Source organism: Colletotrichum abscissum (genome assembly GCF_030869225.1).
Source record: "Colletotrichum abscissum strain IMI 504890 chromosome Unknown Scaffold_55.1, whole genome shotgun sequence".
In the NCBI taxonomy this organism is placed as follows: Eukaryota; Fungi; Ascomycota; class Sordariomycetes; order Glomerellales; family Glomerellaceae; genus Colletotrichum; species Colletotrichum abscissum.
In genome coordinates this window covers 202,685-229,994 of record NW_026850487.1, presented here as the reverse complement: position 1 = coordinate 229,994, position 27,310 = coordinate 202,685, and the positions used below count along the sequence as shown (strand labels likewise).

Below are 27,310 nucleotides of genomic sequence, written 5' to 3'. Positions count from 1 at the left end.
CGAAGCGTTGGGGGGCGAAGCAACGACGTTGTGCGATAGAATGGATAAATTTGCATATCATGGCGTTGAACGGGCTTTCAATAAGGAAGTAGGAGAAGGTCAGGACGTCCGACAACACTGGTTTCGAGTATTTCCTTTAATTCTTTTCTGATTTCTTTTGTAAACCTCGTGGGTTGATAGCGCAAGAGCTGTAGGTACAACGCCTGACACGGCGGGGATTGGAAAGCCCATTTGACCAGAAAGCCATTAGCAATACTTACATAATGCAATGCATTTTGGAGGCATCCGTACTCTTGCAAGCTGACGACGTGGTGCAATGAGCAGTTGTGGTTAAAAATGACAGGAAACGCAGCCTGCTCGTCCATCTAGGATACGACTGATGATCCATGAACTATCGGTGCCATGACATTAGCAACAAGAACCTGGGCCAAGTGACTGAGTCTGTGGACGGTTGGAAGCTGTGAAGTAATATTAATCAAGGACACGATGTCAAGCGTCGGGAAAGGAGATGTATTTGGTAATCATCGCGGCATGGGCATGATGTATTACCCAATAGAGGGGTATCGCCAAGATAAGATTAGATAACTTCAAGTGGACTCGGAACCGTATCGTACTTGGCAACAACCTGCAGAGGCGGCATATTGTCTGGTCGCATGCTTTACAAAACAAACTCGTGGGAGCAGCCTGACATTGACGAGCCCCGTGACTAACGATGATGTCCAAGGTGCTCCATATCTAGGTCAGAGGTATTGCATCACGGCTGACCACAGATGTTTGGACAAAATAACACAAACGAGCAAGGATGATAGGCATACTGTCGTTATTGCCGAACAGGGATGGCTTTGGCCAAAGGCACGAAGGATGGATTGATTGCTTCGAAAGCGAGGCGGTCCAACATATTCAATCATGAATATACCCCCAAACTCTGTAGAATGTATGGATGGCTCACGGACATGCAGAGACCAACGGCGAGCAAGCCCATCTGCCTGCTAGCCTTACCTTACACGTGGATGTGGTTCTTTGCTGTCTGCATTGCCTCACTTCCGCGGGAGCCAGTTGGAGAGAGGGACGATTGGTGAGGGGTGGCGGCGGGGTGGAGGAAGAGCGTGGAGGGGCAGCAAGTACAAGAAATCCACGGTGGTAACGGAGTGGCACGGTGACCCGAGCAGGGGGCCAAGTCAATGAGGAACGACAGAGAACGAAGGAGAATCTTCTTTCCCATTCGGCCTCCACTACTATTTCAGCGCCCTGACACCGTCAAAATTCCATTTGGGTCCACCCAGCTCAAGTCATTCCCGTCCCGCCGAGTACTTACCTGCCTTACCATTTGGTAGACATCGTCGCCTTTTCCAAGGTACCTTACCTTACTCAGAGCGCACTGTCACAGCAATACCGCCCCTTGCAAGCAAAGAAAACGTCCGCTAGAAGACGCTCCAGTTACAGAGCATCGCACGCTAAACGTCTCGTCGATGCCATAGGTACTATAGGTACCCAACTTGACAGCACACACAATCCAAGCCCAAACCCAGTGTACGGTACCGTGCCAAAAAAGGTACCTGACTGCCCTCCTTGCCTCACCAATACCCCAAAGTAAATCCGGTGTGGCCACGTACCTTACCGCTACCTGGACCTCCCCGGTCTTCCTTGTCCCGCCCACCTCATCCACCTTTGTCGCCTGCCACTCACTGCCTTACCTACCTCAGAGTACTTACTTGGTGTACAGCCCGGCCAGACTCTTCCTGGTGACGCTAGAGCGCACTGCAACTTTTTTTCCACACTCCCGCACATCCCACCTTCAGGTTCTCTTGCATATTGACAAACTCTTAAACCTTGCATTTGTCTGTACTCGACATTTTCCTCCCCCCCAACCTTTTCGACGAGACGACCTTTCGACTCGACCGCTTGCAAATACCCTTCCCGCAAGTCGGAATAATCTACCATCACTCGACCAAGACTCGAACCCCCCAACAAACCTCTTTCCTCTTCTCAGAGCGTTGTTGTGAGCGCAACCCCGCTGCCATCAGAACGTCCGCCGGACAATCCTTGTTTACAGTATCACAGAAAGAACACTACCACCCAACATGAGTGTCGTCGGTATGCTTGCGCCTCTCTCTCGTTCTCTACCGCCTTGACATCTGTCGCCTCGATGAATGCTTGCTGACCTTTGTGTTCTTTCCTTTAGGTGTTGATTTCGGAACCCTCAAGACGGTCATTGCCGTCGCCAGAAATCGCGGTGTCGATGTGGTGCGTACCCCGACCTCTGCCCCTCCCCCGCCAAAAAAACAAGCAGAGATTTTGCGACAATACAACGACGACTAACAAATGAATCTAGATTTCCAATGAAGTCTCCAACCGCGCCACGCCGTACGTCCAAACCAATAGCTCCCAGTCGTTCGAAATGATGATGATGCAGTCAGACTAACTGTTATCCATAGGTCTGTCGTTGGATTCGGTCCCAAGTCGCGATACCTCGGCGAGAGCGCCAAGACGCAAGAAATCTCCAACCTCAAGAACACCGTCGGTTCCATCAAGCGTCTTGCCGGCCGCGCCGCCAGCGACCCCGATGCCCAGCTCGAGCAGCAGTACATTACCGCTCCCCTCGTCGATGTCAACGGCCAGGTCGGTGTCGAGGTCTCGTACCTTGGCAAGAAGGAGAAGTTCTCCAACACCCAGCTGATCTCCATGTACCTCAGCAAGATCAAGCAAACAACACAGGCTGAGCTGAAGCTTCCCGTTTCCGACTTGGTCATGAGCGTTCCCGCTTGGTTCACCGACATCCAGCGCCGCGCCATCATCGATGCTGCCGAGATCGCTGGCCTGAAGCTCCTCCGCCTCATGAACGACACTACTGCTGCCGCTCTCGGCTGGGGTATCACCAAGCTCGATCTCCCCGCCCCCGAGGAGCAGCCCCGCCGTGTTGCCTTCATCGACATCGGCCACAGCAACTACACCTGCTCCGTTGTTGAGTTCAAGAAGGGCGAGCTGGCCGTCAAGGGTACCGCCTTCGACCGCCACTTTGGTGGCCGTGACTTCGACAAGGCTCTCGTCGAGCACTTGGGCAAGGAGTTCAACGGAAAGTACAAGATTGACATCCACTCCAACGGCCGCGCCATGGCCCGCACCATTGCTGCCGCCGAGAAGTGCAAGAAGATCCTGTCTGCCAACCAGCAGGCCCCCGTCAACATCGAGTCCATCATGAACGATGTTGATGTTTCCGCCATGATCACACGCCAGGAGTTCGAGGCCCTCGTCGAGCCTCTGCTGCAGCGCGTCCACATTCCCCTCGAGCAGGCTCTTGCCGAGGCCAAGTTGACCAAGGACGACATCGACGTCATTGAGGTTATTGGTGGTGGCAGCCGTGTTCCCGCCCTCAAGGAGCGCATCCAGGCTTTCTTCGGAAAGACCCTGTCTTTCACCCTGAACCAGGACGAGGCCGTTGCCCGTGGCGCTGCCTTCAGCTGCGCTATCCTGTCCCCCGTTTTCCGTGTCCGCGACTTCACTGTCCAGGACATCATGAGCTACCCCATCGAGTTCGCCTGGGAGAAGGCTCCCGATATTCCCGACGAGGACACCAGCTTGACTGTCTTCAACCGCGGCAACGTTCTGCCCTCTACCAAGATTCTTACCTTCTACCGCAAGCAGCCCTTTGATCTTGAGGCCCGCTACGCCAAGCCTCAAGATCTCCCCGGAAAGATCAACCCGTGGATTGGTCGCTTCTCTGTCAAGGGTGTTAAGGCCGACGGCAAGGACGACTTCATGATCTGCAAGCTGAAGGCTCGTGTGAACATCCACGGCGTTCTTAACGTTGAGAGCGGCTACTACGTCGAGGACCAGGAGGTCGAGGAGGAGGTTAAGGAGGATGAGAAGGACGGCGAGAAGAAGGACCCTGATGTGAGTGTTGCGGCGTCTCGTTACGAACCCTTTTCTTCTGCCGACGTGCTTGATAGCTTAGAGTCGCCGCTCAAACGCCGGCGCCAAGCTTTCGGCACGGAGTTGCGATCTGTCCCGCCCCCGTCTTACGCCTTTGTCGAGGATGAAGAGATCCCGAAGCTAACAATCTACTCACCTCAAAAGGCCATGGAGACTGACAACAAGGAGGATGCTCCCAAGAAGACCCGCAAGGTCAAGAAGCAAGTCCGCAAGGGCGACCTTCCCATCGTCAGCGGCACAGCCTCCCTGTCCGACTCAGCAAGAACCGCCCTTTTCGAGAAGGAGTCTGCCATGGTTATGGAGGACAAGCTTGTCGCCGATACCGAGGAGAAGAAGAACGAGCTCGAGACCTTCATCTACGACCTTCGCAACAAGCTCGACGACCAGTATGCCGACTTTGCCAGCGACGAGGAGAAGACCAAGATCAAGGAGAAGCTCGAGGCAAGCGAGGTAAGACATTTCCTAGAATGCATATGACTTGAAAGCAGCTGCTAACCTATATTTCAGGACTGGCTGTACGATGAGGGCGAGGACGCCACCAAGGCTGTCTACGTTGCCAAAATTGACGAGATCCGCGCCATGGCTGGACCTATCGTCCAGCGCCACTTCGAGAAGGTCGAGGAGGAGCGTCGCATCGTTCAGGAGAGAGTCGAGGCTGAGAAAGCCGCCAAGAAAGCCGAAGAGGAGGCTCGCAAAGCTGCCGAAGCTGAGAAGGCTCCTCCGGCGGCTAAGGATGAGGAGATGACCGACGCCGACGCAAAGGCTGACGCTGAGGCCGAGGGCACGAAATAGGATCCTGCGGACCTGACCAACGTCTGAAACTTTGAAAAAAAAAGACAACAAAGAACAAAAGCGAGAAGCAACGAAGATGATAGAATAGACCCTTAGTTATGGTTTCTTTCGGGTTGGCATAGGGTTATCAGGCTAGAGCAGCTTCGACGGTTATCATGGAATGAGAGAAATGACTTGAATTTGACAATGACCGAGGCCTCTTTTCCATACACACGTCAAATAAAAGCTAGGTTCAATCAAGGCATTGATTTCCTGCAGTGTCTTCCTCAACGGCTGTGACTCGAATTTGTGCAAGTATGGCGATGTCCCCTCGTGATGTCCCCTCAAGAAGAGTATAGACTACAGCTTTCTGGCCGTCTCACCCGTCTTGAACCCATACGCAATGCATCGTCCGGCCACCATGATACATGCACACATTCAACACTTCAAGAGGCCAGAGGCTCGAGGCGTAGAAAAAAACAAGTCAGAAATTCTAGACGAATATCTCTTTTGAATTCTTTGCCTACAGCTTGCGATCTTTTTTGGTTTGGAGAATGACCATGGAAACAAACATATGCTTTTGGAGGGGTGATAAACCACCTCGTAGACAAGAAATCCACATACATCACTTCTTTGGAAAAAAAAAACCCTCATGTCCGTCCCTTCTTGCAGCCAGATGACCCACTTCCTATACCATTCAACCTTTTCATACTTCTTCACCTCCAGACTCCCTGTCTCTCCCTCTCTCTGAGGCACATGGGAGTAGTAGATACTGCACAATCAGTGAATGTCGAAGAGGGGCTTGAGCTTGATGATGAGCTGCCACTCGTCGTTGGAGACGTCCTTGCGGTAGAACTCCTTGAGGGTGTTGATGCTGGCGCGCGAGATGAGACTGTACAGCACGTCGGACTCCTCAAGGTGGCGACCGTACGTCGGCTGGTGGCCGCCCATTTCGATCTTGACGGCGACCGAGGGCTGTCCCTTTTTGCAGACGGGAATCTGCTTGTGGTCACGCTCGATAGATGTACTAAGGATATGTTAGCTTTCAAAATTGTTCTTGTCCTTTTCTTCGTCAGAGACGAGACCAATGGGATCATGGACTTACACTCTACCCAAGTTGACGATTTCCTTGACACCAGTGACGGCGTTGGTCTTGACAGCTGCAATGGGCGTGTTGATCTTCAGCTGACCGTCAACGACGTCAACACCGACGACGATGGGACCGGTCTTGTTGAAGACTGCAACCGTGTTGAGCACGCAGGGGAACACGGCCAACATCTTGGACTCTTCCTTCTTCTTCTCCAGGAGCTCCGCCATGTGCTTGGTGAAGGCATCAAACAAGTGGTAAATAATGTCTGCGGTAAAGATCTTGACGCCGACGTCGTCAGCGTACTGCTGCGCCTCCTTGTCGACCTTGACATCGAAGCAGAGCATGACGGCGTAGTCGGCCGCCTTCTCCAACATGATACCGGCTTGCATGACATCGCGCTTGTACACCGGGCCGATACCGACGTTGGCGACGGGAATCTTGCAGTCCTTGAGGAAATCAAGCAGGGCCTCGAGGGAACCGAGGGTGGACGCCTGGACACTGACACCACGACCGGTCTTCTCGACACGGCTGAAGAGAGTGGCCAGATCGGACTCGACCTCGTCGATGATGTCGTCCTCGTCGTCGTCGGGGCCGACGACCATCATGCGGGAACCGGCAATAGCACCCTCGAGACCAGGGGCACTGATCTTGACACCGAGGGCGGCCTTGACCTCCTTGTTGTGCACGTAGGCGGACTTGAGACGCAGCTCACGCATCGGTGCGGGCGTCAACAACGCACGAATGTTTGTGGTGATGGCACCTTCAACACCACACAACACTATCCTGTCACCCTCGCGCAGGATACCGTTAGACAGGACAACGTCGACAGTCATACCGAAACCTTCAATGGCCTTCACCTCGAGAACAGTAGCCTGAACCTCGGAAAGGTACATGAGGGCTCCGACCATGCGCTCTTGGGTGAGCTGAACAATGAGCTTCAGCATGTCGGGGATACCTTCTCCGGTGTGGGCGGAAGTCGGGATGAGCGAGACGTTCCTGGCCATGGACTTGTTCTCGTAGAAGAGCTCCGCGTTGAAACCCTGCTCGGCGAAGGCGACCTTGGTCTGCTCCAGACGGTTCTTGAACTCGTTCTGGACACCCTTGGGCTGCAACGCCAGAGACTCCTGGAAGCCGTTGTTATCGACCTTCTTCCAGCCGTACAGACGATCAATCTTGTTCAGGGCAACGACGAAAGGAGTCTTCCTGTCGCGGAGCATCCTCATGGACTCCAGAGTCTGGGGCTCGAGACCGTGCATGATATCGACGACGAGAATGGCGATGTTGCAAAGAGACGAACCACGAGAGCGCAGGTTGGAGAAGGACTCGTGACCAGGGGTATCGATGACCAACAGACCGGGGACCTTGAAGTCGAAGGCGCCGTCAGGGTTAACGACGGCGGTCTTCGCCTTGATGGCATCGACGGGGAAGTAGGTGGCACCAATCTGTTGAGTGATACCACCGGCTTCGCCCTCCTGGACGTTGGTTTGCCGAATCTTGTCGAGAAGCTTCGTCTTTCCGGTATCGACGTGGCCCAGAATACAGCAAATGGGAGAACGGAGGTTGTCCTTCGATCTGGCAGCCAACGCGGCCTGGTGAGCCTTCTCACGGCGCTCCGCGGCCTCCTTCTTGCGTTGGAGTTCGGCTTGACGGGCCGCCGTCTCTTTCTCGTCCTCGGAGTCGGATTCAGATTCAGAGTCAGAGTCATCGTCGTCCTCGTCGTCCTCGTCGTCCTTCTTGTCGGCCTTGCCATTGGCGGCCTTCTTCTTCTCTGCCTCTTCGTCGCTGTCAGCATCCCAGCTGTCCTTGACGTCATCTTCGTCAGAGGCAGCAGCTGCTTCCCAGTCGTCCTCCAGATCGCTTTCTGCCGCCTTCTTCTTGGCAGCAGCGGCAGCCTCCGCGTCGGCCTTCTCTTTGGCGGCCTTTTCCTCGGCCTCCTTGATGAGTCGCTCAGCTTCCTTCTTGGCGCGCTCTGCAGCCTCGGCTAGGGCCTTCTCCTCGTCGACCTGTGAACCAGTAAGTTAGCGACAGCGACTTCTTGAAGTTCACACCGTGCTCGAAATTTACCTTTTCTTGCGCCTTGCTGCGGCCTCCCTTCTTCTTGTTGTCGTAAACGGCCTTCTTCTTCTCGCCCTCTTCGCCCGGGCCAACCTTGATGCCGGCAGCAAGCATCTGCTGGAGCTTCCGCTCGTTACGGGCCTTCTCCTCCTTCTGCGCCTTGGTCATGAACTTGCCCTCCTTCTTGAGCTGTTCAACCTTCTCCTTCTCCTTTTGCTTCTTGAGGGCCTTGGCCTCCTCTTTGCGCTTATTCTCTTCCTCCGCGGCTCGCTCCTCCTCCTCGATTCTCTTCTTCTCCTGCTCGGCGAATTCAGCATCCTCCTGCTGTCTGCGGCGGAGCTCTTCTTGCTGCTTCTGGAGAGCGGCCAGGGCGGCGGGGATCTTCTTCTTCTTGCCACCCTTCTCTTCGGCCGGAGGGGGTGCGACGGCAGCAGCGGCGGGCGTGGGGGAGTCCTTCTTCTCGGGAGCTGCTGCCTTGGCGGGCTCTGCCTTGGTAGTAGCAGGCTTCTTCTTCGCGGCCTATGCATTTTGGGCGTGGTTAGTTTGGTCGTATGGATAGAATGAGCCATTGCGAACTCACGTTTTCCTTCTTACGCTGCTTCTCTCTCTCCTTCTTCAGCTTCTCCTTCTCGGCCTTGGTGAGGACACGGCCGGAGTTCTCGTCATCGTCAGCTGGGGCAGCGGCCTGGGCCTGCTTTCCCTTGGCACCCTTGCCCTTCTTCTCCGGCAGGGCGAACTCATCGTCCATGGTCGCCTCTTGAGGGGCCTTCTCGGCAAGACTGGGTGACGGGGCATCCTCCTGCTCTGGTTCGGCTACGGGCTCCTCGATGCCCTTCTTCTTTCTCTTCTCTCTGTTCTTGCGCAGAGTGGCCATGAGACCACTGACCTCCTCCTCCGGCTCACCCTCGGCCGGCTTTTCGGCATCAGCTGCGGGTGCGGCGGCGGCAGGAGCGATAGTCTCGCCGAGCTCATTCTCCCAGTCGTCGTTGGCGCGAGCCTTGTTGCCCTTCTTCTTGGGAGGCATCTTGACGGTATTCGACGTCGGTAGTCGTAAACAGGACTTGGGGAAGTGTCTCTATGTAAGGACCGTGTCCAGTTTGTAGAATTAAATCAGGAGGGACCCTAAATAGCTGCCGAGTGTGGGCGATCCAGCCAGTGAATGACGGCTAGAGGGACAGACGGAAATTCCCAAGGATGGGGTGGGGTTTCGATGGTTGGTGGTGGCACACGATAGAAAAGGGCTCTTTCAGCGATGCAAGAGATGAGGTGGCGAAACCGAGACCTGAATGCGATTCTGTCGGGGCCGACACGACATAATACGGACGATGCGATGCGTCTTGTCTGGGCTTCAACCGGGAGAAAGAGCGAAGGTCGTTGAGAGAAGTGGCCAAAATCTCGAGCGGGAAAACTGGAGGGCAATTCACTGCGGGGCAAAGTTCGGGCTTTGGGGCAACGTCTTGGTCGTACGGTGCACTAGGTTGGAAGTTTGGTGGTGGGCAAAGCCGCAAAAGCCATGAATGTCATTTGTACCAGGGAGGATGTGACGGTGGTCTTTGCAGCGCCTCAGATTGTGCAGGTGCGTTTCCAGTGCCCAAGGCACCTATTTCGTACTTGACTTAGCTCAACTGAGGTCAGGTTGCTGGACCTGCCTTCACCGGCTTAACCCGCGATCACTACACTATTTGATGACTGCTTTTTAGGCATAATATGACTAATCTCGAGCCTGCCTGGATAGTCTTTCTTGGTGTACATATGACTCTTTCGAATGTGAGCTCTACGGGATGCTACCGCTGACTGGACATAACATGGTGATATCTCGTCTTAACTCCAGGCCAAGTGAGGCCAACTCACATCGAAAGAAAATGTAGGGCATTCGATAATAATTTGGTCACTGTGCGAACAAAATTCATCAAGGTGTTGTCCACTCACATTACGACGTTGTGCATGCGCTAAACGCACCAAAGCTACCCATGTTAACCCCTCCTGCTCCACAATTATGTTTCTAAGTCAGGTCGTGGGAAAGAGTGGCCTGAGTGGGTGACCACCCAGACGCTTCAACGTGTGTGAGAGCTTCACATATAATGGCTAGTCGTTGATAGGATCCAGGCTATTGTAGATGAAGCTAAATCTGTATTCACCAGTCGTCCAGGAGAATTTCGTACAGGTTTTCGCTTTAATGTCACAGATGTAGAGTTACATCTCGGACTAAGGAAGTTTTGAAGTGGACTCGGATTCTTTCCTGGAGCCCAGGGTGGCTCTTCTACTAACTAGTCTAAGTACTGACCACTCTTCTCATGGCTTTCTCCTGGATTGTCCATTGAAAGCATCGCCTCTTCCGCAAAGAAGGACTCCGCCCATGGCCTTCCTCAGAGAACAGGCGCAAGGAAGTAATCCAAAATGTCGTAAGCGAGATCGAAATACCTCGTGAGGTGGGGGTCGTTGTCTTCTTGAAAAGATGCTGTCCACTTTCCATCATCCAAGCCGTCCAGATACTCTCGCAAAAGGTCATGGTTGCTGTCTCCCTCCATTATCTCCCGAAGGACCCGCTTGTCGATACACTGCTGGAGTAAATCTCCATTAATGTGCTTCATCGACTTTGGCGTGTCTTTCGCTTCCGCGTCGTATTCCTCGTTGTCCACGACAGACACTTCGTAGCTGTAGGGAAACAGCAGTGGACTTCTCAGCGCTAGGTTCTCAACAAGTCGCAGAAACCGCCATGCTTGAAGGTTGAGTAGGCTGAAGTGCATCAACGAGCCGTCGAGACAGATGCCCAACACCTCAGCACCGTCTACTGTGCTAGGTATACTACCGTACCGTGGCAGATGTTCTGTCGCCACCCATTCCGGCCGCACACGGCCTCGCTGAAGTTTCCTGATGCTGGCGGGCAGCGGTCCTTCCGCAACAAGTTCCAGCTCTCTCTTGGGCTGTTTCCAAGGAGTCCAGACTGCCGTGAAGCTCCGATCCATGCCCGTCAGCAGAGTCACTGGCCAACTCAGCTCTGGGTCTGCATCATCTCCGACATCGAAGAAGTGGTTCGACTTCCGCGTTACCTGATCCGCATGGACCTGGGTCATTTCGCCGTGTGTGTTCTCTGCCTTGTGATCGATGATCACCAAGGAGTCGCTTAGGGTGAGCGCCGAGATCTTGCCGTTCACCATCCGTAGTGAGATGGCGGGCGAGTTCAGCTCGTATGTCTTTTTGCGGACCAATCTCTTTTCGACGGAGTCCAGGACGTCCCAGTGAAGGACTTTTCCAGCACAGTAGATAATGCTGTCGTCATCCCCGACAATAGAATATATGGGCGCTTTTTCCTTTATCCTGTATTTGGTGGAGAACCGTATCCTCGTTCTCCTATTGCCTTCAGGGTCATGACTCTCTTCCTTCTTGGGAGACACAAGCAACAGGCGTCCGCCTGCTGTCGTGACGATGAGGTAATGAAATGTCATGCCGTCTTTGACGAAAAGCCAGTCGTATACTGCATGAATTTTGTCGTCTTGGTTTCCCAAGCCGCTGATGAATGTTGTTGCATTCCCATGTTTGTCTTGCGGAAGAGAGAGGTCTTCTCCGGTCTCGGGGTCCAAGAAAAGGACAGTCGGCTTCTTGCCAATCTGTACTGCAACAACTAAACATTGTAGAGTTTGAGAGTATAGCACCTTGGCAGGTGTGCCGGGCAGTGGCAGTGTCTTGGGAACCGGCCCAGCTTGCAAATACAGCTCTACAAATGACATGCGCTCTCCCGACAAAAGTACAAGTGGCGCGCGGTTGTTACCGCCCAAATCGGCGGGAATGCACGCCGCAGAGATGATAGGCGTCGATGGCGTCGCTGGGTGCTTCAGATCGGTTGCCCATACCCGATGCTTCGTGGCAAAATGACCTAGCCGTCTGGCCCCAAAGTCCCTCAGAAGCAGGAGATTGTCGTTGCAACAAACTAGTACCGAGCCAGGAAGCAATGGCGTTTCTAGAGGTACAACTTCGAGTGCGACTGTCCCCAGTCTCTCCATGAAAATCTGATGTTGAAAGGGATTCGCGGTAAATTGGACCGTGATGAGATGTCCGCTTCGGGTACCCACGACTACACTTGTTTGCTCCGCTGATTCCGCTACCGACACGATGGTGGTCACCAACTCGATTGTTGGGGCAATATCCATTGCGTCAATTCCTTCCGCATCATGGGCTGCTTGGTCTATAGCAGGTCGTTAGATCAACCGTTCCAAAGTTTTGCAGGATAGGACGTACCCGCGGTAAGCAGTATCAACTCTGGCCTTTCTCCTGTTACGTCTGTCGGGAAGATGGCCAAGTAGGGGCTGTTTTGTCGCCAAAGTCCAGCCAGTACGCATTCCCGTCCATCGAGAGAACAGAGAGCTAGACACGTAACTTCGCCGTCGACAGGGTAAGTCTGTGTAAGGGATATTTCGGTCCCTTCTGTGCGGAAAATGTGGATTCGGAAGCAAGATTCTTCAAAGGTTGAGACGCAGATGCAATTACCCCTGACGGCTGCATGCTCAGCTATCCTACCCACACCCTCAAAGTCACTTAATTCATATCTTGAACTATCAGAACGTTAGCAAAGTCGGAGTGAGACGTGGAGGTCGAATTTTGGGGCACAAACCTGTGATTCTGGTCGATGGCAATGATACGCTTCTCGGATACCTGAACGATGGTATTGTCTCGGCTTTGCTCCGCTGCCAGAGTTCGAGACTCTGTGTCAAATTGGGTTGTCATTGGATCAGCCATCTCCGCGTTTGATAGATCAAATGATACTAGTAACACTTCGGAAGTCCCGGGGCTTGCCATCAGCATTTGATATGGCCAAGTCCCGTCTGCGGTTCTAAAAACCCATACTTTCCTCGTTGGCAGCGGCTCAAAATAAGAAATAATATTAGCGGGTAGTCCATAGCGAAGCTCTGTGATACTGCCTTGCGGTCCATTCCCAGAGGCGCAAAGAACTTTGTCTGGAGCAGTCAGATGGTCCAACGTTCTGTCTCGCCATGGTACTACAGGCTTCCCTTTTGGACCAGTCTCAGGATTCCACGACGTCAAAACATCTGTAGTGACGAAATCAACCGAGCAGGACCAGTTTGGGATACTTCCAAGCTCGACGAGAGGCTCCCGAGGTTTGAGCTGGGCAAGTATCTTAGTAGCTGTCTGGTGAAACGCACTGGCATCACAACTTACCTGAAAGACCATCCCAGGGCCAGAGTCACCGGCGACGATGGCGACGTCAGAGTAAGCGTCATACATTGTGGTGAAGGCGGTAGAAATATTGCAGTTGCAGCTGCCAACATTCATAGCAGCGCCCAGGATATCCGTCGTATTGAATTCAAAGAAGACAATCACACCATCTTCTCGAGCCAGGTAGATAAGATCCTTAGTGTCGTAGTAGCGCCGCCTCCGTACCGGTCTATCCCAAGCTGTCCAAAGGGGTACACTAGTACCGTGATGAAAAGGGCTCGCGGGGTGGGTGAAAGGATTGATTGTTTCAATGTTAGGGGGCCCTTGAAGAGGGTCCTTGCATATGCCAAGCGCGTGTTCGGAAACTGCGAAAAAGGAACTTCTCACTGTCAGAGGAATGATGAGAAGAGGGAGGCGATGTTCTGGTGCGATGCGATGACCACGCTTTTCTTCGGCCAGCACTTGGCCAAGATCGTCTCCCCGCTCCCATTCGTAGATGACCATCTTCGACCTATCGGCCTTTGCGATGATGAGAAGGAGGATGACGTGGCTTTCGTCCTCGGGACGAGGATAAAGAAACTCCATCTTGAGAATGGTACCTTGGACTGCTCTTGGGTGGTGCGCCCTAATGGGTTTAATGGCCTTGTCAAGTATCAACTGATCGCCCATTGCCTCCATGGACTCTAGCTCGTAAACGACAAATTTGTTCTGGGCGTCCGCGACTGCAATATAGCGAGACCTGGGATCGACAGCTACGTGGAATCCCAAGTGGCCTAATCTCCTTGCTGGGTTGTGGAACGGCGATGCAACGAACTCCAGGGTGTCTCTCTCATCATCTCTTTTGATGAAGAGGAAGACAAAGGAACCTGATTCGAGGATGAGGAGCAATAAGTGCGGTGGGAACTGTCCATGAGAAGTACTGATGCCAGATCCAGAGCCAATGTCGGCCATGTGGGTGTCGTCATCTTCGTCTTCGCTTTTTATGTGGTCATGGCCAGGGTCGTCTGGGACAACGCGAAAGTGCTCGTACTTGTTTCCAATAACAAGCGCATTTCGAATACGACAGCCAAAGTCGTTCTTGCGCAGCACCTCCTGAAGCTGTCCATCCTTGCGCAACTCATTGATGCTCACGTAACGATCCTAATTTTGTAAGCTTCTTCACATACTCTGGAGATATTGTGCAAGGAAAAGGGCAGTGAGGCTCGAGGAATGGTATATCCAAGCCTCCAGATGAGCTTGATAAAGATATTGAGTAACTCACCCCAACGAAGGCAACATCGTTATGATGTGCAGACCTCAGGCGAGCAGGCAAGACCCATCGAGCAATGGGGCTATCGATGACAGTTCTCGTCAAGATACCACAGCTTGGCGGAGCGGGGAGTGAAGGAGCGACAGCGGAGGTATTTGTGGTTGAGCCCCTCAGAACAGTTTGGAGGTCAATAGTCTCCGTCACCCAAGCACCGTTTCTAAAGACGTTTGTCTGGAAGGCCATTTCGACAGGTCTTGTTATGTCAACATGGTTGACAGTGGAGTGAAAATCTGTAGTAACGGGATGAGTAGAGGCCGAGAGAGGTGAAGTCGGAACAGAGGTATTTCGGATTTGCGGCGGGGGATATGGATACCAGATTGCCGGGTCGCGTGATTCGAAATGCCAAACCGATCAGACTGTAAGGTATGACGGTGCTGTGATTTTGTCTCCGATTTCAGGGCCACTGGAATGGCAAGCAGCGGCCGTACGACTCGAATGCGACTGGGCCGGGGCTATCTGCTGAGGAACAATCTGAGGTGAGGCAAGGAGACAGGTAGGCAACGGCGCCATGGAATGAATGGCTCCAGATTGTGACGGTTGGGCGGAGCAAAGGTTGGTTTTAGAGTCAGTCGTACTGGGTGTAAGGCAAGAGGTACGGGCATGTTAGCTAGCTGGTGGGGCACCACGTTGCATGGAGTATTGGAGCACGAGCTTACCTGAGAGAAAGCACCACCACACCACACCTCAGTGTCCCAAGTGAGGGCTTTCCAACCTACCTATGGGAGACAGTAGCATGCAGGTAGCCAATAGCTGCAAAACACCTTGCATGACCGTTTTTGTCAGTATCTACCTACCAAGACACCTACCTCAACTTACCTTGCCTTACCTTGGGCAAGTAAGGCAAGATCAAGTATACGGTGCTCAAGCAAAGTAAGGCAGATAGGGACGGCACGTACAGTAAGCCCTGGTTGTGCAGTAAGGTAGGTATGTGATGTAGGGCGGCAGGCACATTGGACGTGCGTGGGCGCGAGCAAAACACCGTGGAACAGAAGTGGTTGGCTACCATACCACCAAACATCACACATACCAACTAAGGCATCAATGATCAAAGAAAAAAGACCTTATCCCAGCCTACCTTACCTCGGACAACGCTCTACTTTACAACCCTCGCCTAATTCGATCTCGGTAGCGTAAAACTAAGAATGCAAGTCTGAGGCACCCAGAACCCTAGCAACCCGAGTCATCTTATGCAATCATCGCCAATCAGAGTGTATTACAACCATATGAAGTCGGGACAGGTAGGGTATTTGCCGCTGCTCCTTGCGGCCCCAGAAGGCTTCGATGAGAACCTGATCGGTTGGCGTTGTGGCGCGCTGGACCCTGATTCATCTCAAGCCCTTCGCAGTACTTCAAGTGGGGTACCCTAGAACATCCCAAGAATGCAGCTTGTTGAATTCGCGGAAAATACCCTTCTCGGCCGAGGTACCTGGGCTGTGTCTTGGGTTGTGTCTCGACCACTGCGTGTGCTTTGCATCTCAGCCGGGCTCTCTCTCCACTGTGACGGGACTTCGGTCAGTAGGGTAATGGAACGTCGGTGGTGAGCTGGCCCTGTAGACTGTTGCTGACTTGCTGAAGCATCGTGCATGCGCGACGGGGAGGTACCCATCGTGTTCCTTGCTGAGGCGGGCAGCCAAGCCATAGGCAGGCAGCCCTGGCTGAGCGGGGACTTGGTTCAGGTTGCCTCGAGAGCTCCGTTGTCTGTGAAAGACAGTTGAATGCCCTGGTTGAAATGCCTTGTTAGTAGTAGGTGAGATCATTGCGCGTGGGCAGTACTCCGTCGTGTACAGTTCATCGCGAATTAGGTAGGGACCGGGCAACACTGACGGCGGGGAAGCTGAAGAAAACGACTTCATCCGCCGTTGTCGTCCCATCTTGCAACCCTATGTCCAACATCCAATAGCAAGGTGACGTCGATCTGATACTAATCAATCAAAGGTAGGTAGGTAGGTAGTCTAGGCCTCTTTCCACGCAGTACATGGTTACGCCAATGATGTACCTTACCCTACGTGCCTACAGTTGGAAGGGCACGTCCTGGCGCCATAAGAAGAAAGCTGGAATGAACCGCGGGCTCTTGCTGATTGGGTAAACGAATGGTCTTCCCTCAAGACCTTGCTGCCCTACCCAGCTGAAACCATTGCTTGCCCTTGGGTAGGAAGACAATAGAATATCTTCTTTCCATTGGTGTGGGTGTAAGTCCCACATACGGATGGCTGCACCAACCACCAAGAACTTCCATACCCTACCTTACCACGACGTGAACAGTTGCATCGCCGGATTGCTGCAAGACGCCTGGCCGGCCATTTCCGCTGCAGGTTCGGATGCCTCCACTGTCTCAGATGTCGTTTACCTCGGACACTGTTTGACATCTCCTCACCTAAATACGGCCATGCTGGAATACCCCTCTGCCTCCGTCTTTCTATGTGTCTGTACCGTAACTCTTGTCGACCTGTCTAATCGCGCTTAGTTAGACCTTTCGCTGAAAAGGAATTCGAGAAGTCTCTTTCTGCTAACAGTCTGATAGAGTCACCCTCACGAGTCCGATACCAAGTGAGAAATCAGTGCGCATCGGTTAATACACCTTCAAGGACCAGGGCTGGTGTGCGGGTCTGGAATACTCCAGAAAAGCAGGGGGCGCAGGACAGCCAGCCAGGGGTTATATGACCTTGGATGTTCTAAAGGTCGTGATTTCGAGATCTTGACTTGAAAGAAACTTAGACATTGCCCGACCCGATCCAGGATCGGAGAAAGCCCGGCTTGTCAACCTTTACAGCTACCGGCTCTGAGCACAGCTGTCTGACTCGAGGAATCCTTCACTCGAGAAGAATCATGTTCATGCATGACAAAAACCACAGTCTCTCCTTTGCGCCAATACTGTACCCAAGAGAGTCAACGGAGCGGCAGCTTCGGCCGCACCATAGCCGACGAGACAACTAAAAGATGCTACTCGCTTATATCACTCAACAAAGAACCGCTCTTACGTACTCAATTTACCGAGACCACGATGCATGTCTGGAGTCACTTGGGCTGTCTTGGCTAGGAACTGGATGATTTGAACTGCAGTGCCCAGAGCAAGGTCTCTGGTCCGGCGGTCGGCAGTGAACGCATCTTCAGAGACTACGATCGATCTAACAACCGTTGTGCCAGCGCAATTAACCCCCAACAACCTAGCTAACATCTATTAAACTGAACTCCTCAAGTTGGGAAACCTGACTTTTCCATGTCATAGAACCCCCTTGGGACCTCCACATTTGACAGGATGTTGACGAGATTGTCTTACGGACCGTCTTAGGGTAGAGTAATGCCTAGGTTTGCTGAGTTGTTTAACCGCCATAGGTAGACCTACGTGGTACCTGACCCAAGGCCAGTCCAATGCAGCCGATGCCGGCCGTGAAGCACCTAAAGTAGGCACACGCATGAATAGGTGAATTGGTTTCTGAGCCGGGATTTACACAGGATCACACCGAAAATATGCCAGCCCGAAATTTCGCCTCGCTTTGGCAATTGCCCAAAGCTAGACGGCGTGACAGCGTACCTCACTGTAATATCAGAGTAGTGTCACAAGGCGTTTAATGGCAGCTCAAGTCAGGTTCGCCATATCTGGCCCGTGCGTCCCGTCCCGGCGATCCAGGCCATGGGGGCCGGACGTCCCTGGTGAAGTTGCTCCAAACGTACGCTAAGCCTCGGCTTCAATGGTTCGAAACAGATCCATAGATCCGCTGTGGAGGAAACTCCGCTATAACCTGGCTTGTCACATTTGTGGCAGCTCTTGGACCTCCAGCTTCCCTGTTCTCACAACCAATCGTCTGTCTCTCGTTGGCAGATCGTGGACGCATGTAATGCATCCCACTTCAACCTCAACTTTAAGTCGTTGAAGCAGTGTCCTAGAGCCAGTTCACCATTGCGGATTTCATGGGCTTCCTCATTCTTTGTCAAACCAGCGTCCGTAACGCTAGGCGATAGCGACGCGCATATACCTCCCCCGAGCTCGCAGCCACATAATGCGCACGCTCCCGTGACGAGCACAACCCCTCGACTCCAACAACGGCTCGTCACGCTACACTTCTCGCAAACACAGAGGAGTCATAAAAACAGACTCGATGGACGAAAAGAATGCGCTGAGCAGCTCTGACTCTGCGGCCCCCGTAGATCAGGAACAGCGCAAGACGACCGATATCCTCGAGGCGTGCAAATGGCGGAACATAGAAGCCCTCAAAGGCCTGGCTAGTACCAAAGGCGGGTTTCTTACCGACACTCTACGCCGGAAAGCCTGTCAGTAGTAAAGCGTGCCAACCACGGCGCCGTCGTCCTGCGACGCTCCGAGGCTAACGGAACATTGTGTGTAGGGCCTATACTCCTAGGCCTTCCAGATAGCGAGGATTTCCAGGGTACAATCGCAGCTGGTATAGACGAGAAGGTCTCATGGAAAGCCCTTCCAAGTCATAGGGATGAGGAACAAGTTGCGCTCGACGTCAACCGCGCCTTCATATACTACCCGAACCGTGAGACCACTCCGTTCTGCGGTGTCCCGACAGGGACTTGCGAACTCGCGACAAGCAAGCTGACAAACTCTACGTACAGACCAGAACGACACCGAACTCGAGAAGAACAAAAACGAGCTTTCCGATCTGATCGTCGAAGTCCTCCGTCGATACCCATATCTATGTTACTTTCAAGGCTACCATGACATCTGCCAAGTCTTCATGCTGGTCCTCGAACCACCATGGCGCGCCCGCCTTGTCTCGCGACTGTCGGTGCTCCGCATCCGAGACTTCATGCTCACCAGCCTCGAGCCGACCGTCGCGCAGCTCAGGCTGATCCCCGACATCCTCAACGCCGCCGATCCGAAGCTCAAGCGCCACCTCTCCGGCACGGAACCCTTCTACGCCCTGGCGGGGACCCTGACCATGTACGCGCACGATATCCAGGCCTACGGCGACATCGCCCGCCTCTTTGATACCCTCCTTACCCGCGAACCCGTCTTCAGCATCTACATGTACGTCCAGATCGTCCTGAACCGCCGCGACGAGCTCTTCGACCAGGAGGAGGACGATCCGTCTATGCTCCACCTCATCCTCTCCAAGGTCCCGCAGAAGATGGACCTCGATGCGTTAATCGCGAGCACGATTGCGCTTTACGAGCGATTCCCACCCGAGTCGCTACCGCAGTGGCGCAAGATATCCAAAGCCAGCTCCTTGCGGACGGCGCGGTCCGTGGAGGAATGCTCAAAGCAGACCATGGACGAAGGACACGCATATTTCCAGAAACAGCTGGCGGAGCTCAAGGCCCTCGAGCGCCGGCAAAAGCTCATGAAGGTGATGTGGGCGTACCGAAAGGGGGCCGCTGCCGCCGGACTGGCCGTTGTCATCGGTCTAGTGGCCGTATACCTGGGCAGAAGAAACCCCAGTCCGATAGCTGCAATGGCAGCTCTGTACAATAAGTGGTCCAACGGAACGACCTGGACGCACAACTTTTAGTCAAGAGTGGATGACGATCTGAACAGCCCTCACAAGACTTGTGTCATCATGTACATTTAGATTCCCCCAGGTTAGAGTAAAAAAAAACAGGCTATCATACAAAGTGATATGCCACTGGCAGTCAAGCACCCCTTAATGTAGCGCCAATGCCAAAATAATCCAACAAACTGCTGTGTGCCTGGTACTGCGCTCTCTTCAAGCACCCTCTTGGAATGCCGCTTTGAGGCCCTCGAAATGCTCCTGCTGCTCCGTGCCCAATTTTCCGCCAACGTCGCTGATGATGGTTGAAATCAACGAGTAATTGTTATAAAGAAACCGTTCCCGCTTCCGCTTATCGCTGAAAGACTGACTGTACCGCGTCAAGAAAGCCTCTGCCTCTGACCGCAGACGACGCAAGCTGGTTACCACCGGCTCGTCGTCTCCTGCCTCTGTGCTCAGCGCCAGAACTCCCTGCAAGATCTGGCCGAACCTCTGGGTAACGAGATGCGGCGCGGCGGATAGCTTATTCTGATCCGCCGCCCTAGGTTTTGTGGGTAAAGTATTCATCAGCTGCCGCAATGATTCACAGTGGTGGTCCATTACGACTTGTAGTCTCGGCCATAGAAGCATTGTCGTCATGTTAATGTAGCCGTCCACAGCTGGCACCTTGCGCCGTTGCAGTTCAAAAGCAAGATGCTGGTTGATGCGGATGCTTAACAGCAACCCCAGGGCATCGTACGACTCAGCAGTGAGCGTCTTGGTGAGGGTTTTGCCTAACGCAAATGTTGGTTCGAAGATGTAGTTGAACTGTCGTGACACCGCTTGCAGAGACAATGGGGGCGAGAAGAAGGCGGCCAGGAATGTGTACTCCGCAGTAGCGTTGTCTATGAGTGCCAGGTTGAAGTTCCTGAAAGGTACCTCTAGATAATGTGTTGTCTGGTCTTCCTCGGCCAGGTAAGAGGAGATCGCAGCAGCGTTACCCGATTTCAGGAGATCAATACGCCGTCCTAAGTTGAAGGCATCATGAGGCGGCCCAGCTGGCTTTGTGGCAGACAACACCGTGGCTCTTCGCGTGGGTTCGTCGTGTCCAAGGACGTCGTTCTTATCGAGAATGTGCAGCTTAAGCTTCTCCAATGCCCTTTGATATCGTCCAAATTGATTTGCGTAGTACCATCGCATGGTGTTCATGTAAGCCTGACTGATCTCTTCTGCGAGAGTAGCATGATGCTTGTGCAAGAAAGTGTATAAGTCTTTGAACTTCAAGAAGTTCTGCTGTTGGATTATTTGGGCGTTGATGTGAGGGGATCGTAAGGCCTTGATCTGGGCAACAATGAAGTCCCGTATCCGCTCGACGGCCTTCATTGTCAGTTTTTCCAGTAGAGGGCCAAGGTCTGCCCAAGCTTTGCTCTCTCCCTGGTTCGAAACCGACTTCTTGTATGCTGTAGCTCGTTTGTCCACTTCCGCCAACATCCTGACCCATGTCTCGTCAATTTGGCCCTCAGATATCTTGGACACCACATGGGGTGAGACGCTGAGCTCCTCGACAACTGGACCAAAAGCCTTTTCAACTGCTTTTCGATTGTCTAGCCTCACGTTCATCGCCGCAGAACGTGATTGCAGGGTCTCGATATCTGCAGAGACGGCCGCGAGGTCATTACGGAAGCTGGTCAGGTTGGTCTCTACTGAGCCTAGAACCCCATCGCATGCTGCAATTGATCGATGCAGGTCCTCGAACTGAGCTTTACTCGCTTCGACTAAACTCAAAGATTAGCAATCTGCGGACAGTTGTGCCAGCCAATGAGGAGCTCATACACTCCTCTGCGGTTTGCCGCCGGTAGCTATCCGCATCGCTTCTATCGATCTCGTCGGAGCTTGCGAGCTCTCGCAAGCTCAGACCTTCAAAACTGAAGTCTAGTTCGAGGTCATTTTCGCTTATTGTGATCGTTGTTGCCTCGGATGCGGGCGCTGTATCTAGGATCTGGCCCAAGATCTCAACCGAATCCGGTCCGTCGTAGGTTGTCTGGGATTGTTTCAAGCCTGAGCCATTCACCCTCCGTGAAGCTAGGAAGGAGTTCGAGGAATCGTTGGAGACGAGCGAGAGTTGTGAGCCTCTTGGTGTAATGCCAGGTCGTTGAGAGGTCACATAGGGGCTACTGGAGGTTCGTCGCGGAAGAGGAGAGTATGGTCGACTGCCAGGCTGCGACGCTGAGGGAGACGAGTTCGACTGTGCTGCAAGCCGATCAAGCCACATGGTGGACTTGTGGTATGGAGAAGCTAAGAAGCGGGGTGGTCGACAGGACGGGGCACCATGTCATCGAGAGTTCGCAAATCGCACGGGTGATGTTGTAGAATCGCGGGATCGGCGTCTGGCTTCTTTGAAAGATGTACACCTGTGACATTGGTTACCTGCCTTACCCCCAGGAGGCAGTAGACAAGGCTGGACGGCCTTAGGAGAGCGACGTGTTCTCATTGGGTGAGCGATCAATGACAAGCACCAGCCACAAGATACGTACCCACGGGAGCTTCCTGTGGCGCGGCAGGGGTCGGGCCCTTTGTCTTCGAGGGGTCGAAGTCTGCGAAGTGCGGGGCAGAATTGGGAGTGAGGGCCGGCGGCAAACAACCTGGAAACGTGCGGGGCAGGACTTTGGGTGGGCGATTGAAGAGCAATTAACGGTCCATTGATGCGTCTGGTATGGATGGGAGAGAGGCTGCACACATGTCGTGCAGAATCCGCGACATCTCCAAGGTAAAAGTAGCTCGGACTGCTGGGACTGTGTCGGAGGGAAGCTCCTGCATGTTACAATGTGAAGGTGTATCTTTGGACGCGAATGGGTGCGTATACCTCACGAAGCTCTCGTCTTAGATACAGGAAGTTGGCACAGAAGAACCTGCCACAATGTCTGGACAATGCTATCCCTTGCCTAGTCGAGTAGGTATTCAGGCACGACAGCTTCCCTTTAGATTGTTCGAAAGTCCGTCGCATACCGTTCAAATCCCTTCCCGTAGTCCGGACCTTCTCTTGCCAAAGTGGAAGGCTAATATCGGAGGTCAACGAGGATGGCAGGTAAGGCAGAAAGAAGCAAGGGTTGCTGGCCCGCGAGGTTTTGGCATGGCGGCATTAGCGCCCAAAAAAGGTCGTTGCCACAGGGCCGGTGGACTGTGCCCATGTGCTTCATTGTCCTTCGGGTAACGCTGTGAAGGGGAAGTCATTTTGACCGATTGAGTCTTTGGGAGACGGGAGGGATCCTGGAAACCTTCAACCACCCTCGCCGACTACCTAAGGTAGACCTGGCGTGCCTGGATGGATCAGATAGGGGCATTCCACAGGCGGTCAGCGGCCTAATTTCGAGCAAGCGGCGTCCAGGTGATGCGGGTAAGGAGCTCCAGCTCCTACACGGTGTGGTGTCTTGGGCATAAGGTAGGAAGACCCAAAGGTCGATGGACGGGAGAACCTAGATGGGTACTTTGTTCACCGCAGAGTCATCTACCGGCGACAATGTCACTCGGGGAGGGGCCTCACAGGTTCAATCTGTGAAAAGAAAGGGAAGAAAGCCCACACTCCACCTTTTTTCACTGCGAAAGTGCTCCCTGCACCTGTCCCACACAACGCTTGGGAAGCCACGGACAGAGACTGAGAGGGGCGCGAATCTGGGCCTAGGAGTGAAAAAAACCAATAATAAAACCAGGAAAAAAATTATCTACTCCCGCCTCGCCTTCCTTTTTTCCCCTCCATTTCCCCCCTCTGCCCGCTCTCTTCCTTTCACAACTCTCCCCCCTCAAAAAATATCAGCCGTCTTTTGCTGGGTAATTCCGCCTGTCGACATCTTCCCTTCGATTTTTTAGACATCTTCCAGTCAATCCTTCAAAATGTCCAACGACGACGCCCAGGTGAGTCTTTTGCGACAGCTGTATTATGCCCCTCCGTGCCCTGTCTCTTTTGGTGGTGGTGGTTGTGGTGGTCGAATGCGATCGATGTCGGTTGCTTTGGCGAAAATCGACCACCCCGCATCCACATTGGCGAGAGAGCCCCGCGGATGCTTCAACGCACCACGGCTCTGCACAGAAACTCGGGCAATACACGACGCATACGAGCATCAAATACCACACCAATTTCGATTCCATCCTCCTGCCATCATCATGCCGAACGACGTCCATATTTTGAGTTGGCTCAACCGCTAACGCATCGTCTCCGAACAGCATGAGATGACCTTCGAGTCCACCGACGCCGGTGCGTCTCTCACCTTCCCCATGCAGTGCTCTGCTCTGCGCAAGAACGGTCACGTCGTTATCAAGGGCCGCCCCTGCAAGATCGTCGACATGTCTACCTCCAAGACTGGCAAGCACGGTCACGCCAAGGTTCACTTGGTCGCCATCGACATCTTCACCGGCAAGAAGCTTGAGGATCTCTCTCCCTCCACCCACAACATGGACGTCCCCAACGTCTCCCGCAAGGAGTTCCAGCTCGTAAGTTGCCACAAGTCTCGTTACATTACCAATATGGGCCTTGTTTGCTAACACGACACCCTCCACAGATCGATATCTCCGACGATGGTTTCCTCTCCCTCATGAACGACGATGGTGACCTCAAGGACGATGTCCGTCTTCCCGACGGCGAGATTGGTGAGAAGATCAACAAGCTCTTCAAGATTGACGAGAAGGACACCAGTAAGACTTCCCACCCCTCACGACGACAAGCTTGTCGAGCAACACAAAAGAGGTCATCACTAACTGACAACTACAGACGTCGTCATTCTTACCGCCATGGGTGAGGAGGCCGCCGTTGAGGCCAAGGAGGCCCCCAAGCAGGGTTAAGCGCTGCAACTCTACCATATCATCAGACAATGACTTCCACAAGCGCTCAATTCAAGCGGCCTTGCTGGCAGATGTTGGCAGACTGGGGACATTTCTTGCGATATTTCTTGGCGCTTCGAAATTAACGGTATCCCCGTCAGTCGTTGCGTAGGCTATATCTGGACAGGACTTGATACTGGGTACGCGAACTTGACAACTGCAAGACATGTCGCACGACTTTTTTCCTTTGTTTTGTCTGTCCCACAGACTCTTAACGACGATCAGACTAGCAATGGGATAGGTGAAAAAAATGGGAGAGCCTCGCGGTGGTAGCAGATTTGTCCGATGGAAAAGCGGTACATATCTCCACCACGCGGTCTCTGTTTTTCGTTCAAACTCTATGTACAGATTTAGTGAAAACGCTAAATGTGTAATGCCCATGAAAGTGATTCGACTACAAGCTGCATGTTGTTGCTCCTACATTTATAAGTCTTACCTCGTTCATCTGTAAGAACCGTGAAGTTTTGATAGGCTCCTTTTCACGATGACGGCTTAGCTATCGTGGGCTGTCAGTATGAGTGAGGTAGACTCAGCTGGTTAAGCTATGTGACATATTACTTACCTAAAACTAAATGCCTGAAATCCCTAAATTCGATAGTCCCTTTTAAGCACTCTCAAGTCTTGGTCTGAAGATAATATAATTCGGGGGCTGTTTTGTAACAAACTGCCTGCCAGGTTCCGCCTGCCTGGTAAAGGTGCGTCCCGAGAAACGGGCACCGCGCACTGTCAAAAACTTCACCAATCTGGTGACGATTTTGCCTAGATCAACTTTGCAACCAAGTACGACCAACCTATCAGTCAGAGCACCATGGCCCCGGAGAGGGACCTTCATAAGTTTCCAAAAGGAGAACGATGTGAATTTTGCGGTTCCCGCAAATGGTATCTCGAAAATGGTTTGAGATTCTGCGCCAAGGAAGGCCACCAGCTTCAAGTTTGTCCAAGCCATGCTTTGCATCTCCTATGATGAGCCGCAGCTCACACTTTCAACCAGGGATATGTTGAATTTGACCTTGGCGATGAGGATTTCGGCCAGAAGGGTCGCGTGGCTCGGAAGGAGAAGCAGATCAAGGAGCGCATCAGACGAGTGCTCACCGGCCAGCAAGCACGAGATTTGTATCTTGAGTGCCTGCAGCTCATCCTCAGAGAGCAGGTGATATGGCTGGTCACCACAAAGGAACATAAGCCGGAACTAGAGACCACTGTCCGCGATCTTTGGGATCTTCGCATCTCCGGAGCTGCGACAGCTGTTCAGGATGACTCGGCCTCGGAGGGAGAGCCCTCGCTATTCAGCTCGCAACTCGACCTCGCCCAGGATGAGGAGCACCAGTCTCGGAACCGACGAGCACAAAGATGGACAGGAGAGAATGGGAGCGAGTGGCCGGCACCCCGAATGATTGACACACTAGGCCTTTGCTTCCTGGGGTGCATGTTGCTGAGAATACCCACGCGTATTGGTGATCTTTGCAAGTGGGCGAGAGGGGGGAGCATCCCGTACAAAGAAGCTGTTGGTACTACTTTCGGCCATATTTGAATCTTCCCTAACCAGTCACAGTATCGCCAGCTACCTCAGGAGATGCGTGATCGATTGCCAACTTGGTATACAACACCGCTGAAGTCGACAAACCTAGCTGCCTTCGAGAATGGAGAACTGCACGCTTCAGTCATGAATCTGGCTTTGTCGTATCATCTCAATTACGGCATGATCTTCCCGCCGCTCAACGATGTCCTGATGACATTACAGTATGCACGCGAGCTGGGCCTGCCTAGTAGGTCCTCTGGCCATGACAAAAGATGGACTCGACTGACGACTCCCAGTTGAGACGATAGCGATTGCGCGCCGCGTTCCACCCATCGCCAACTTAACCTTCAGTTTTCCACTGGAGAAGACCCGAATCCGTCTCATAAATCAACCAGAAGTTCTTCTGGTCACCATCCTTGTCCTTGCTGCGATGCACTGCTTCCCACTCGAGGACAACGTGCCAGCTCCCCAGGACGAGAACAACTTCATCGTGCCTAAGCTTGACTGGAAAGAATGGAAGAGGATAATGACTCCAGCCTTGGCTCCAGATGAAGCTACATCTACCGTTGACTACACAGGCGTTACGGCGTCTCAGATCACATCAATGAGCCCGAAAGAGCTAGATGAGTACTTTACACACCTTTCACTGCTGACTGAAGCACACAGTAAGTCAAAGTACCCTTGGGTTTGCTGATCCGGTAATTGACAACGACTTAGACGAAGAGAGCCTACTCGCGAGGTACTTTCCCGTCGACGAGCAAGCCCCCAAACAGACAGAGTCCGAGACAACAGGGGATGAGATGGCTGGAAGGCTGCGCGCTGTCCAAACACAGGCTGCATCGTTTGTCGACTCAGATGCACACAACAGACTTGAGGAGGAAAGTTTGCGAACCAGTCGATATCACTCATACAAATCTGAGGAAGACCTTCCTCCCATAGGCAGGGACTTCTTTCAGCTGGCGGCGCGGCTGGCAGGGCTGTCCGTTCCAATGTTGGTGCGAGCCGTCAATATGCTCGAGGGCCACATTGTGACCTGGCAAAAGGAGCAACGCAGGGCAGCCAGCGAAAGACGTGAACGATCGCGTTCTTTCGTTTCTATGGAGTCGGATACTGAGCAGCCGACATATACCGAATAATGCTCCGTTTTGAGGAAGGCCATT

At 53.1% G+C, this 27,310-nt stretch overlaps 7 protein-coding genes across 7 annotated transcripts; 4 read left to right on the top strand and 3 right to left on the bottom strand.

Moving 5' to 3' along the window:
- Positions 1-2,081: 2,081 nt before the first annotated feature.
- CABS01_14573 (hsp70-like protein) lies at positions 2,082-4,722 on the top strand (the record flags this gene model as incomplete). Its single annotated transcript, XM_060547912.1, has 5 exons — positions 2,082-2,094; positions 2,183-2,244; positions 2,333-2,364; positions 2,436-4,380; positions 4,438-4,722. The coding sequence occupies 5 exons, from the start codon at positions 2,082-2,084 to the stop codon at positions 4,720-4,722; spliced, it is 2,337 nt and encodes a 778-aa protein (XP_060393223.1).
- Positions 4,723-5,481: 759 nt separating this feature from the next.
- Positions 5,482-8,870, bottom strand: CABS01_14572 (uncharacterized protein; the record flags this gene model as incomplete). Its single annotated transcript, XM_060547911.1, has 4 exons — positions 5,482-5,728; positions 5,807-7,794; positions 7,856-8,365; positions 8,427-8,870. 4 exons carry the CDS (start codon positions 8,868-8,870, stop codon positions 5,482-5,484), a joined length of 3,189 nt encoding a protein of 1,062 aa, XP_060393222.1.
- A 1,342-nt stretch (positions 8,871-10,212) lies between these two features.
- On the bottom strand, positions 10,213-14,510 carry CABS01_14571 (thermotolerance protein; the record flags this gene model as incomplete). Its single annotated transcript, XM_060547910.1, has 6 exons — positions 10,213-12,029; positions 12,083-12,396; positions 12,456-12,546; positions 12,934-12,967; positions 13,022-14,158; positions 14,280-14,510. 6 exons carry the CDS (start codon positions 14,508-14,510, stop codon positions 10,213-10,215), a joined length of 3,624 nt encoding a protein of 1,207 aa, XP_060393221.1.
- Positions 14,511-18,424: 3,914 nt separating this feature from the next.
- On the top strand, positions 18,425-19,801 carry CABS01_14570 (GTPase-activating protein gyp10; the record flags this gene model as incomplete). The annotated part of the gene is made up of 3 exons (XM_060547909.1): positions 18,425-18,596; positions 18,671-18,826; positions 18,906-19,801. The coding sequence occupies 3 exons, from the start codon at positions 18,425-18,427 to the stop codon at positions 19,799-19,801; spliced, it is 1,224 nt and encodes a 407-aa protein (XP_060393220.1).
- A 195-nt stretch (positions 19,802-19,996) lies between these two features.
- On the bottom strand, positions 19,997-22,031 carry CABS01_14569 (Vps52/Sac2 family protein; the record flags this gene model as incomplete). The annotated part of the gene is made up of 2 exons (XM_060547908.1): positions 19,997-21,534; positions 21,593-22,031. 2 exons carry the CDS (start codon positions 22,029-22,031, stop codon positions 19,997-19,999), a joined length of 1,977 nt encoding a protein of 658 aa, XP_060393219.1.
- Positions 22,032-23,647: 1,616 nt separating this feature from the next.
- Positions 23,648-24,592, top strand: CABS01_14568 (eukaryotic translation initiation factor 5A; the record flags this gene model as incomplete). Its single annotated transcript, XM_060547907.1, has 4 exons — positions 23,648-23,668; positions 23,978-24,244; positions 24,313-24,445; positions 24,522-24,592. The coding sequence occupies 4 exons, from the start codon at positions 23,648-23,650 to the stop codon at positions 24,590-24,592; spliced, it is 492 nt and encodes a 163-aa protein (XP_060393218.1).
- An 847-nt stretch (positions 24,593-25,439) lies between these two features.
- CABS01_14567 (uncharacterized protein) lies at positions 25,440-27,286 on the top strand (the record flags this gene model as incomplete). The annotated part of the gene is made up of 5 exons (XM_060547906.1): positions 25,440-25,562; positions 25,623-26,135; positions 26,184-26,397; positions 26,447-26,815; positions 26,868-27,286. 5 exons carry the CDS (start codon positions 25,440-25,442, stop codon positions 27,284-27,286), a joined length of 1,638 nt encoding a protein of 545 aa, XP_060393217.1.
- Between the last annotated feature and the right edge of the window lie 24 nt (positions 27,287-27,310).